The 13,250-nt window shown below is 38.7% G+C and overlaps 2 protein-coding genes across 5 annotated transcripts; both read right to left on the bottom strand.

Annotated features, from left to right (window-relative positions):
• Window positions 1-2,272: 2,272 nt before the first annotated feature.
• On the bottom strand, window positions 2,273-8,954 carry LOC122875672. The gene is made up of 2 exons (XM_044195035.1): window positions 7,557-8,954; window positions 2,273-5,582 (listed from the first exon to the last, which is right to left on the bottom strand). The coding sequence occupies exon 2, from the start codon at window positions 5,573-5,575 to the stop codon at window positions 4,298-4,300; it is 1,278 nt and encodes a 425-aa protein (XP_044050970.1). The 5' UTR covers window positions 5,576-5,582; window positions 7,557-8,954; the 3' UTR covers window positions 2,273-4,297.
• Window positions 2,273-11,726, bottom strand: LOC122875673 (calcium-binding protein P-like). Of its 4 annotated transcripts, none has more exons than XM_044195038.1 (3): window positions 11,658-11,726; window positions 9,791-11,031; window positions 2,273-4,296 (listed from the first exon to the last, which is right to left on the bottom strand). In XM_044195038.1, exon 2 carries the CDS (start codon window positions 11,022-11,024, stop codon window positions 9,792-9,794), a length of 1,233 nt encoding a protein of 410 aa, XP_044050973.1. In that variant the 5' UTR covers window positions 11,025-11,031; window positions 11,658-11,726; the 3' UTR covers window positions 2,273-4,296; window position 9,791. The 4 variants fall into 4 exon arrangements, with proteins under 4 accessions (XP_044050973.1, XP_044050971.1, XP_044050974.1 ...); XM_044195036.1 differs by lacking the exon at window positions 11,658-11,726 and adding an exon at window positions 11,334-11,648; XM_044195039.1 differs by lacking the exon at window positions 11,658-11,726 and adding an exon at window positions 11,325-11,647.
• Between the last annotated feature and the right edge of the window lie 1,524 nt (window positions 11,727-13,250).

Genomic DNA, 13,250 nt, shown 5'->3' on the forward strand with positions numbered 1-13,250 from the left:
GCAAATGTTGGCTAAAAGACACAAATGGAAACAATATGAAACCCTCTCAGCAACATGCAGTATGGAAAACAAAAGTCCAGTTATTTAACTTCCATCACTGTGTATAAAACATGGGTCATTTGGGTGCACAAGTGTTGCGGCTTGTGTTCAGCCTGTAATCAACATATGGCAACCTGAGGGGAGGTGGGGCGCTGCATGACTCAGCTGACATTTAACAGCCTGCAGACTCCTTTGCTCATGAGATCACAGCTGATCAGGTCACACCGGGACTCAATGTTTGCTTTCTTCTCCGTCCTCTGCAGTTACCATCTTAAAAATCTGATGTTGTTTATATGGATGCAACATACAGCAGTGCTCTTTGAACCTTTCACATTCAACAATCACGCTTCATTACAGGCTCAGACCTAAAGCACAGCGACGTGTTGACACAGCCCTCATGTAGTTATTCATTATATGAGATGTTGCTATAACAGACTTGTTACTCTGTCTGAGTATTAGTTTCCAGTTAACCCAGAGCTTTAGTTTGTCCGCTGTGTCAAATTAAGTCAGGGATAGAGGTTGATTTCTTATGAAACTCAACTTTTGCAAAACTGATGTTTTTGGAAACAAGTAGTCTTTGGGATTTAGGGTGAAAAATGGCCTGAATTACCTTAACGTCACAAGTTGCAATGGTGGAAATAAAGTATTACTTAAGAACAATTTTGAGGTGCTGGTACTTTACTTATAGTTTTTCCATTTTATACTTTATTTTGTACGCTTTACTCCACTACATTTATTTACAACGACAGTTAGTAGTTGCTCTATAGATTAAGATTTTACATAAAAACACCTATAAGCTTATACATTGCGTTGTTAAAGATTAAACCAGTGGTTCCCAGTGGCTTGTGACCTCTTACAAAAATGCAGTTGGGACCCCTCGTCATGTTTCAGACTCAGCAGATGTCTGTGAGTTGTTAGCAGTTCCACCAACGAGACATTTCCTCTCTGAACTTCTCAAGTAGTTTCATTTAAATAATTGTTTGAGGCCCAAAGAGGTAAAATGATCCAGCGTTTCACCAAAAAGCAAAGATTAAGGAAAAAGTCCACAAAAATATCCAATCTAAATTTGTGTAGCAGAACTTGTTTTTTCTTTTTCTACCTCAATAATCATCTCACACCATCTCTTAGACAATGAGGCATTATGTCATGTATAAGTCAGTCAACGGTAAAAAGTACTTCTACTTTTGATACTATAAGTACATTTTGCTGATTTTACTTTTGTACTTTTACTTAAGTAGGATTTTGAAATACTTGTAAAAGAGCATTTTTACACTTCAGTATTAATCATATTACCTAATTAATGGACCTGAATACTTCCTCCACCATTAGCATGTTGTCATATATGGAGGCCAATCATTTTTTTATTGCAACCATTCGAGATCACAAGTTAATTATCTAATTATCTCGAGATAAAAATGTTATTTTCTTGTGATAAGAGGATATTTATCTTTTAAAAAATGGCCGTTTCTCAAGGTAACAAGATGCCATTATCTCGAGAAAACAAAAGTTGTTATACAAGAACCACGCGACGTGAGATCTCGAGATAACAGGATAAAATCAAATCATTGCAACTGGTTAATTTGTGCGAAATTATTCAATTAATTATTAAAGTAATTATTATATTATTGCAACAACGGCTGTTCTCAGCTTCCATAGTTTTACATTTACAAAGATTAAGTGCAGTTTTGCTCTTGGACCAAATTTCATTTAAAGTTTTCATCTGAATCGTTAAAAGTTTCCTCTTTTTCCTCTCACTTGTATTGATTATGGACTAATACCCAAAGCCTACCCATCACTAAACTTGTTTGGAATTACATCTACATTAAGCCATCCAAATAATAGCACACATTAGCATGAACTGCAACATACGGTGAACCCACAGATGGGCACATACAAAAACAACATAGTATAAATACATATACACACCAAAACATATATTAAGATTCAGATCATTTCTTTTTTCAGCTTTTAAAAAAAATGTTTCTAAATGTTTATGAAAATCAAAGTTCAGATGGAAATGCCATATTTTGTAAAAATCCTTGTAGTTTCCCTTTGATATTATAATAAACATTATCAGGCATCAAATCATTTGAAGAAACCAGAAAAGTTTACCCAGATTATTTAATTTTGAAAGCTTTTCATGTTATACTCGTTTTCAGTCAAAACATCACCTAAACTCCTTCCACGCCCACTTCTAAAAGTAATAAAACAAATATCCACAAATGCAAATTAGTAAAGTTAATAAGTTTATTTGGACAGGACAAGCAAAAAGTGCAAGTCAACCCTCAGTATTCAGTAGAAGCTCCAGCAGCACAGTAAATGTGATCTCACAGTAAAAGACATTCATGTCTTTAAAAGCAGTTTCAAAGCCAGACACAAGATAACATTGGCTACATATAACAACCCATTAAAAAGGTACACTGTGGGGTTTTTGATCACTTTGGATCAATAAAAAGTGTTTGTTGTAATTGTGTTTTAGTGATTGCCAGTGAAATGTGTGGTTTTAGATCCAGTGGTCATGACAGCGGCAGCAGCAGGAGGCGGATGAGGGAGTAATAAATGGAGAAAGCAAGAAGGAAACAGGTTTTATTGGTGAGGCTCATCATTTATTGACAAAACTGAAGTGAAGAGAGGATTTTATACCAACACGAAGGAGGCCATAACAGTTTATAAATTATCCTACACGTTCACATAAAAACCTGGGTCTATAATAATAATGACCATGTCAAATGAATTATGAGGTAAGAAATGTGTCCAACGTGTGCGTTAGATGTGTAAAATGTGTTTTATCAAGAAATTTTGAATTTGAAAAGTTTTTTGCAATTAAAACTCCAGAAAGTACCTTTAAATTGTTCTTATTTAAGTCATCATATGATTAGAAAAATTATTGTACAAATCTTATGTACTATACTGTACATATCTGGATATGCAGGCTTAGCAACCATAAACTCAGTTGATAATGCAAGATAACATTCAGTTGGTTTTGGAGATGAATTAAGCTCAGAATTAGTACATCAGGGGTCCTTCTGCAATCACAAGCTACCCAACAGAGGGGAGAGAGAGGGGAGGAGGGAGACATGTATATAAAAAAAGATACGAGATAATATACAACACACTGTACAAAGTAATGGCAGTGCACATGGAAAAATGTTAAGGCAACATACATTAATATTCAGAAAACCCATACTTTGCTTTGCATGGATTTCAATGTAAGTGATTGAAGGAGTGTTAGGATAACAGCATGCATACTATTGTCTGTCTGTGTAGAGAGTCTGAATAAAATAAGTACCAGCAGCAATAATCAGTAGTCGTTTGCTTTGTGTTTCTGTATTTTGATGGACCTTATATGATAAAAGTCCAATTATGTTTTAAGCTACGAAATAATTAGTAGAAATGATCCATTACAAATACTCAGTTATGCTCATAGTGTAAAACCTCTCAGCCTAAAGCAGTGATAATTGTAATAGTAGACTAGTAGAATATTAGACAAGTTAAAGTCCAGTATTAACTGATAGTTTTGGATCACTATTCACTGTTTTCCAAATTTTGAACTGTCCTTGAATCAGACAGTCCTCCAACATCACAGTCCATGTACTGTAGCTAATGTACTCATATTACATTTAAAGAGCATGTCCATTATTGCAAAGCAGTGTATTTACACAGATCATCACCATGACAGAGCAAGCAGCAGCCCCACAGGTGCAAGCTAAGCCTCTCAGATGCTTTGTCCTTGGAGACAAAAAAGACAAACACCCTGGCCAGTTTCCTTGAATAAATAAATTAATAAATAATAGAAAATATATTTTTTCGAAACCCATCACAAACAGGAAGATGAGTCATTGGTAGTGCCACTCTTTACTTCTATGGCTAGAGAGCATGTTATTCAATTATATCTAAATGGACATTAGTGGGCCAGTTAATGGTCCCTCTCGCTCTCAGAAGAGGAAAACGGAAGTGCAATTTGTTGCAAACACTGTGGCTCTTTAGTCTAACCTTTCCCTTTCCTTTCCTTGAATAAGTAGTTCAAACATGCAATACAGTATGAGTGCCTGCTGTGTAGTGCTAGTCAAGGACATGCATGAGGATGCAATGCCTAAATATTAAGAAAACAAAAAAAAAAAAATGCAATGTTGAAATTCACACACAATGAAGAGAGTACTACAAAGGGGTAAGAGGTTTCTCTCTCCCTAATCATTTTCCATCTGTTTACTTAATTCCTTTAACACATTCTCCATCACTTTAACTGCTAATGAATGCCTCAGTGCAGCAGCATTAGCATGTTGCTATTCAGTAGCATCAGTATAGTACTGGTGACCACAGCTAAAAGCCCATGTGAGCCCATTTCCAGTCCCTGTACCCGATCGCTGGCTCTGGGTTCCGTGTTTTTCTTCAAGTACTTTTCAGAGTAAACCATGTACAGCTCCAAGCATCTCCTGACCTTCAGCTGATCGATCAGTGCTGGGTAGCCGATCTCCACAATGCTGACTGTATCATCGTCATCATCATTGCTGACAGCCACTGGAGGCACAGGCTTGACTTCAGACTCATTCAGAGGGCGGGGAGTTGAAGGTGCAGAGGTCGGGGAGTTTTGTGCTGCAGTGCTGTTGCTCTCTGTTGCGTTGCTGCCAATGCCAGTATCTGGGGAAGCAGTAGTTGTGGTAGTTACAGAAGTAGTTGTGGTGGCAGCTGGTTTGTTGTTTGGCTTTTGATTATCCACAGGCAGAAGGTCTGTTCTCTTCATGCAGGAGTCCATGTAGCTATCATAGGCTTGAGGGGGTTGGTTGTACCTGTAGTCTCTGCTGTAGTCATTGGTATCAGTAGACCGGGTGCCATATTTCCTGTACATGTAGTGGTTGTAGTAATACTCCTCCTGGGGGTTGTGGAAGTTGAAGGGAGGACGGGGGAACCTTCCTAACCCGTAGCCCAGGGCCATTCCTACCATAGCCCCTCCAGCTGCTGCCATTACCGCGCTGCGCCCAAACCCTCTGGAATTATCTTTGGGATACACGCCCATTGCATGAACTGACTGGGAAAAGGGAGAGCCGCCCCCAACACTGCGGCCCCCATAACCAAAGCTGCCACCATATTGAGGGCTCAGGATTTTGTTGTTTGGGTTTTGATTGATGTATCCACCTGGATAACCTCCATAACTGCCATGACCGCCATAACCGCCATGACCGCCATAACCTCCATAACCTCCTCCATATGGGGAGCCCCGTGCTGGATACTGGTAACCTCCTCCACCCGGCTGCTGTGGGTAACTACCCGGATACCCAGGTCTGCCTGATTGCGGAGGGTAGCCTCCTTGATTGGGTTGTACAGGCTGTTTGGGGTATCCACCCTGAGAGCTGGAGCCCTGATTATTTTTGTGGCCTGTGTTAGTGTGGGTGCTGCCTCGGCTGGATGTGGGGGACTTTGACTTTGAGCTGGAGCCTTTCCCAAAGCCACCGCCTCCTCCTCCTCTCTTGGCCAGTGAAAAATGGGTATGAGAAAAAAGAAGTGACAGAAACAGCACAGATAATGAATTCAGCTTCATCTTCGCCCTGTAGGGAGGGTCGTGGGGGGAGAGAAAAAGGAAAATATAGAAAGGGAGAAAAAGGTGAGGAAAATATGAGATACTAATACTTGGATTTTATCACATTACCCTTAGTTTTGTCTCATTTAATGAGAGGTGTCTGTCTTTCCAGAAACAGTAAAATCCCTGAGTTGCAACTCACTGCAACTTACAAGAGAACATGCACCAAACATGAGTTTCATTGACAATGAAATATAATTATGAAATATAATTATATATACCATGACAGAGGATTTTACTAGGGCTGCAACAATTTAACTGTCGATTAATCAGACGCTTTTATTCCCATTAATCATTTGTCTCACAAAATTGTGAGAAATTGCCATCAGAATTTCCCAGAGCCCAAAGTGGCGTCTTTAAATTCCTTGTAAAATTAAATTTCTTATATCAGTCCAAAACCTAAAGATATTCAGTTTGCTATCATACATGACAAAGAATTTTTTGGGGGGCATTTTAGCTTGAAAAATGACCGAAATGATTATTCAATCATCAAAATAGTTGCCATTGCCATTAATTTTCTGTCATGGGACAGATCATTTACTCTGTTACAGCTCTAGATTGTATCAATATAGCCAATCCCTAACCTGATTTAATTCACTTTTATTTCCTCCTTCGTTTGAGGCTATGATAGGCATTGATGTTAGTGACTACTATAACGCTATATAACACAATATTTGAATAATGAAGGGAAATGAAATGGCAATTCAGTCTGATTATCAGGCAACAGTTATGCTCAAGTCACCAGCTCCTGGACCATTTCACTGTTTCAAACTTATTTAACTCATTATGAATGGAGTTCTTGTAGTTTCAGAGTTTACTGCTAAACAGTGGTACCAAGTAAACCAAAGCTGTTTCCATAGCAACGCAAGTATCGCTATAGCTAATTGCTATTTCTTGATGTAGCTAGCCTCTGTTCTTAGCCTATGAGTTGTGTGTAAACTCACTCTGACAAAAGACATAACTCAAACAGAAGTCTCTCTTCTCAACTGCTCACTGCACGTTTATCACTCACAATAACGAAATATGGCCGTTAGCATTTGGCTAAAAACAGAGATTCACAGACCCAACTACCGCAACAACCAGCATTTGGTTAACTTAATTGACAACGGCTTCAGTGATTAGCGTTAGCTAGGAAAATAATCTTATTATTACGAGAAAATGTCGTAATTTCTCGTAATTATGAGATGCTAAGTAATAATTGTGGGGTAAAGAAGTCATAATTAAGGGATAAGGTCAGCCCTTTTCTTTGGTAAATGCAATAATTAATCGGTCGGTTTGCTAGCTAGTTAGTTAATTTCACCCTTAGCTAATTCGGCCAATTTTCCCAGATTTTTATGACTGAAAACAATGACTTGTTTCTCTCTGAAGGCAAACCAGTCAATGCATAACTAGAAAACAGGTGTGGCAGTCACAGGACACAGTAACAAGAAGACCTTGATGTTTTATGATGGGGATGCATATTGATGCAACAATATCATTTCCATTGAATTCAAATGGGCTTTATTGGCATGGGAAGCAGACGTTTACATTGCCAAAGCAAGTGTGAAATAAAAAGCATGTACATAAACAGAAGAAATGTGCTATTAAAATATATATCCTGTTTCGGAGAACGTCAAAAGACAGCTTCAAACAAAACAATCCAGACAGATTGTTTATAAATACATACTGTAGACAGACAATGTTACTGCCATTGTATTGATAGTGCACACACTTTAATGTGGCCTCTTACCTACCACTGCCCTGTATTCGGTTAAAAGATGGCGCTGGCCAGTGTCAAGTAACTATCGAGTGTAATTTGACAACTGAGCGTTGGGGTAACAGTTACGGTTTTATTGAAGACAGAGATGGTCGCCTGAGATAAAAACAATGTGCATTTAATTCCCCAAACCGGCATTAAAAAATGGGGAGGGCGCAGTTACTTTAAATGAAGGACTAGCCTTACCGTCAGTGACGACTGTTTGGATGCTTTTCCGCTGTATTTAGTTTCAGCTTCCCGGATCGTCTTTTCCACTTGAGTGTTGATGTAGTTGAAACGGCTCTAACGTTTTTAGTTTGGAAACTGGGTGAATTCCATATGACGTAACGCGGCACGAGGGATGTGGGTCGCATGGAAACAGAAGATGGGGCGGGGTTTTACTAAAACATTACCCAGCATCCTCAACCGTTTCATACGGAAAACCACACCTAAATGAATAGTATGGAGATACACGTGGAGCCACAATTTAATGAATGGTAGCAGAGGTGGGAATTAAGTACATTTACTCAAGTTCTGTACTTAATTATAATTACGAAGTACTTTACTTGGCTACTTCCATTTATACTACACACTTCAGAATGACATATTGTAGTTAACTCCACTACCTTTATTTGAAAACAAAACCAGTTGTTTTGCAGATTAAGAGTTTACATACAAAACCAATAACCTTTTAAAATATGACACAATGTTACAGATTCAAATACCAAACAGTATATAACAATTCGGGTTAAACATTAAACTGCTCACATGTTAATGCATAATAATCAGCCAATATCTGAAAGGGTAATTGTGCTGATAATTCTTCTGTACTTTTATGCAGGACGTTTAAGTGTAATATACTTTTTATTTATTTATTGTGGTATTGTGGCAGTATTGTGGCATTGCTACTGTTATTTAAATAAAATATATGAATACTTCTTCCACCAATAAAAGGTAACAATATCTGACATAAAAGGAGAATACAGTGACTAAACCATGCATGCCATATTTGTCTGCCTTAAAGACGTAAATCCTTTTTAGTTTTAGATGGTTTTATCTGTTGACACATTTGAAAGATTTTTCTAGGTGATATGTTAGCTACTATCTGTTATCATACCAGATGTGATAGCTCCACAGAGTGTTATCAAAAATCACCATATAGTAATTTAAATAGTCCCAAGAACTCAATTCTTCAAGGATCAAAGATTTTAAACTTTACTAAACTTAAGATGCATTTTCAAAATTTCAGTCAGATCCTTTTGGGGGTTTGTAATATTTGTTTATGTTGTAACCCAGATGACAAATCTAAAATTCTTGCATTGTGGCATATTGAATATTTAAATCTGCACTTTAACAAATAAGTTTAGATATACAGATTATTGTTCCATATAAGTAGTGTCCTCAGAAAAGAGAAACATCAAAAACCAAGGGTTACATTTCAGCATAGTTTAAAACTATCTCATTAAACAAAATGCCACTTTAATTCATTTTTAATGTTGATTGTAAAAGGAGACCTACAGCCATGACGCAGACAAAAGTATACCTTTTAGCCACTTGCTGTTAAACTCAAAAGCTCTCAGTTGCTCGTTGGCAGAATTGTGTTTTTGTGGTAAAAGCAGTGTGCACAGAGTTTTAATGAGGCTAGCTGAGCTCTAGGAGAAGAAATAAGCAGGAGGTTGTGGGTGCTTTTAGGAGCCAGAACAGAGAGCTCAGTGCACTCATACAGATGACGCCACCTGCTGGCCATTGAAAGTCTTACATTAAGAATCTTCTGGGAACTCATAACAACCTGCCTCTTTTAAAATAAAAAAGCAGTCATGACAGTAAAAACCCTTAATTCAGTTAATATATCAAACCAAAGAAGCCACTAATTAATTAGCTATATGTTGTGGTCATAATGGCTTCCTTACAGTAATAATGCTACATTTTCATATGAAGATATTGTTTTACTACTCTTAACACAAGACAATGGCGATATTTTCACAGAGAAATAAAACAACTTTTACGCATTTCATGATTTTAATTATGTTAATCCTGGTTTTTCATCACCCAAACACTAATTTGCCATGTAAAGTGAAACAAATGTAATGTAGAGAAATAATGAACTGGACAGCAGTGAACTGTATGATTATTTCATAAAGGTTCAGTTATGTTTTGTACATGATGAAAATATGATCCATTACAAATACTCACTTATGCTCAAAATGTAAAACCTCTCTGTTTAAAGTCTATATTCTTATTATTCAATATAATATTCACTCTTTTCTTCTTTGGACTGTCCTTGACAGTCCTCCAACATCAGCACCCACTGAGTTAATAAAAGTACTATATCACATCTACATTATTGCAAAGCTTATTTACACAGATCATCACCTGGCTCTGTGAGGCTATATATAGGCATAATGTTGCTTTGAGCTAAATGCATTCATGCTAATGAATGCCTCAGTGCAGCAGCATTAGCATGTTGCTATTCAGTAGCATCAGTATAGTACTGGTGACCACAGCTAAAAGCCCATGTGAGCCCATTTCCAGTCCCTGCACCCGATCGCTGGCTCTGGGTTCCGTGTTTTTCTTCAAGTACTTTTCAGAGTAAACCATGTACAGCTCCAAGCATCTCCTGACCTTCAGCTGATCGATCAGTGCTGGGTAGCCGATCTCCACAATGCTGACTGTATCATCGTCATCATCATTGCTGACAGCCACTGGAGGCACAGGCTTGACTTCAGACTCATTCAGAGGGCGGGGAGTTGAAGGTGCAGAGGTCGGGGAGTTTTGTGCTGCAGTGCTGTTGCTCTTTGTTGCGTTGCTGCCAATGCCAGTATCTGGGGAAGCAGTAGTTGTGGTAGTTACAGAAGTAGTTGTGGTGGCAGCTGGTTTGTTGTTTGGCTTTTGATTATCCACAGGCAGAAGGTCTGTTCTCTTCATGCAGGAGTCCATGTAGCTGTCATAGGCTTGAGGGGGTTGGTTGTACCTGTAGTCTCTGCTGTAGTCATTGGTATCAGTAGACCGGGTGCCATATTTCCTGTACATGTAGTGGTTGTAGTAATACTCCTCCTGGGGGTTGTGGAAGTTGAAGGGAGGACGGGGGAACCTTCCTAACCCGTAGCCCAGGGCCATTCCTACCATAGCCCCTCCAGCTGCTGCCATTACCGCGCTGCGCCCAAACCCTCTGGAATTATCTTTGGGATACACGCCCATTGCATGAACTGACTGGGAAAAGGGAGAGCCGCCCCCAACACTGCGGCCCCCATAACCAAAGCTGCCACCATAGTGAGGGCTCAGGATTTTGTTGTTTGGGTTGTAGTTCATGTATCCACCTGGATAACCTCCATAACTGCCATGACCGCCATAACCGCCATGACTGCCATAACCTCCTCCGTATGGAGAGCCCTGTGCTGGGTAACCTCTAGCTGGATAGCCCCCAGCTGGGTGTCCTGGCTGCTGGGGGTAACCTCCGTGGTTAGGGTAACCTCCTGGTCTGCCTGGCTGCTGGGGGTAACCTCCTTGGTTAAATTGTTTAGGCCGTTTGAGGGTTCCCCCCTTAGACTTGGTGTCCAGATGATGTTTTATTTTGGGGATCTTCTTAAAGAGATTTATTTTCAAACCAGCCAGCGACAAATGAACATGAACCAAAAGAAGGGACAGACACAACACAGCTAATGCAGTCAGCTTCATCTTTGCACTGCAGAGAAGAGCCAGGGAAAGAAACGTGAAGAGAAGAACAAGTAGAGAAAATATAAGAACAAAAACATAATTTATAAATTACCATTAAAAAGTCCTGTCTCTTTCTCTAAAGAGCCGTCTTTCTGGAAACAGTCAAATTCCCAAATTTCTACTGAATTGCTGACACACACACAGCAAACACCTTATCCAAAACTGAATACATTACCACAACTCATAGCAACTTTTAAGAACAAGACATAGGGCTACATTAAAGCCCCTTGATATGTTTTTGCACCACAGCGCCTTGCCCACCTGTTTTACCTCATGTGCTCAGCATGAAGCTGTGGGTCCAACATAGCTGCCAGGCTTAGAATAGCACAGACCTTTCAGACTTTAGGTTTACTGCAGGCGACTAAATGTTATTCTTTACACTTGTAATTAACGTCGCTTTATTCTCTGGAAAATATTAGTTACAAGACAGCACATTTATAAAATCCACCGGGGTTTTAAGGTGGGTTGGAGACGCATTGTGAAAAAAAGAAGTCTATTACCAGAAAAACACCGGCTGTGCAAAAAGTTAACGTTACGAGACAAATCTAGGACCTTCTTAAAGTGAATATTCAAAAACACACGTATACTGCCGACCTTGTAACGTCAGTATCCACAACAGCGCCGTGTCTTTAGAATATGTGCTTCCCAAACTTTTTATATCAGCCCCCCCTCTCTTTCCTCCTCCTTTTGCGGGAAAAGTATTTTAAGCCCCCGCCCACCACTTCCCAACATAAACGTAAACCCACATTTTGAATCAGTTGATACTCTGTATACCTGTGTATAGTAAACCACTGATTTGATTCAAGATGGCGTAACAGCGAGATTTTCTTTTTGCAAATAGGCCTTTAAATGTCCATTTCGCATTCATTTTAAGAGGAAGTGACATACCAAAACAACATGCTCTACATATCCCAACTGCAGCTGAATAGCATAAAATCATTCACTTTGTATAAAAGCACCAAATTTGTGACATTTAAACTTGTTGTTCCAGTATTAGTAAAATGGATATTACTTCCTCAACACATCTTCAGCCATTTGATAGTTTTGCCACAATTTAACTGTACTGTTCCCTATTATTCTGTGATAATTACTGAATTACATTGAATCGAGAAAACCAACCACTTTAAATGTTTTATAAAAGTTAATATTTTTCATTTGATTCATCATTATGATATGATATATTACACCCCATCCCCCGTAATTTACACCTATGTGCACATGATAGCACAGTACACATCTACCAATAAATGCCCCACCATTTTAAATAAATAAATAATTCATTTTAAAAATTAAAACGTGTATATTTTTTAATTCCTTTGGGGTGTCAACTTTCCATAAAGTGTCCCTGTTACTCTGGATAATCAGCAGAAACAGACCGTACATAAAGATAACCTGGGAAAATAAAAGCAAACCTATCTGCATGGCTAGTTGTGTGTGTGTGTGTGTGTGTGTGTGTGTGAGTGAGTGAGTGAGTGAGTGAGAGAGAGAGAGAGAGAGAGAGAGAGAGAGAGAGAGAGATTTGTGTGGATTGATCCATTAAAGCAGGGCCGCAGTGTAAATCAACATTTCCCAGAACCTCCCACCTTCTGTTACCAGCTTACTTAGAAAATCACAGGTGAATGGAAAGAGTTACACTAACAGGCAGCCTTTTGACCTTTTTATTGAATTGCACTGATATCTCTATTAACTTCTTTAAACTGTTACCTTGGATGTTTCTATCTGTAGACACATGTTGAAAGGTACTTCTTCTGGTTATATGCGCAGACGTATCTCCTTTTTATTAAATGTAACAGGGAGCTAAACAGTGTTACAAGAAATCACGACTCAGAGGTGGACTAATTTAAAGTCCCAATAACTCAGATGTTCTTCTGTGATTAAAGTAAAGACATTGTTGAAATTGTTGTGTTTAGGTGGTTAAACCTAATGAATATATATACATTTGCACTTGTACAAATTGATGTAGGCATGGAGTCTTGTATACAGATGGTGCCACCTGCTGGCCATGAAAAACCATACATTTAAGCATACATCATTAAGCCAATGTGGCATAGCAGCCACTAATTAACTAACACTGTTGCGTTTACTGTGGTTTCCTCACAGTAATAAAGTTAAATGTTCATACTTGTGTCACCAATACAAGACAATGGTGCTTTTTTCACAGAACAATTAAACTGATTTCTCTCCCAT

The sequence above is a fragment of the Siniperca chuatsi genome, linkage group LG5, assembly GCF_020085105.1.
Source record: "Siniperca chuatsi isolate FFG_IHB_CAS linkage group LG5, ASM2008510v1, whole genome shotgun sequence".
NCBI lineage: Eukaryota > Metazoa > Chordata > Actinopteri > Centrarchiformes > Sinipercidae > Siniperca > Siniperca chuatsi.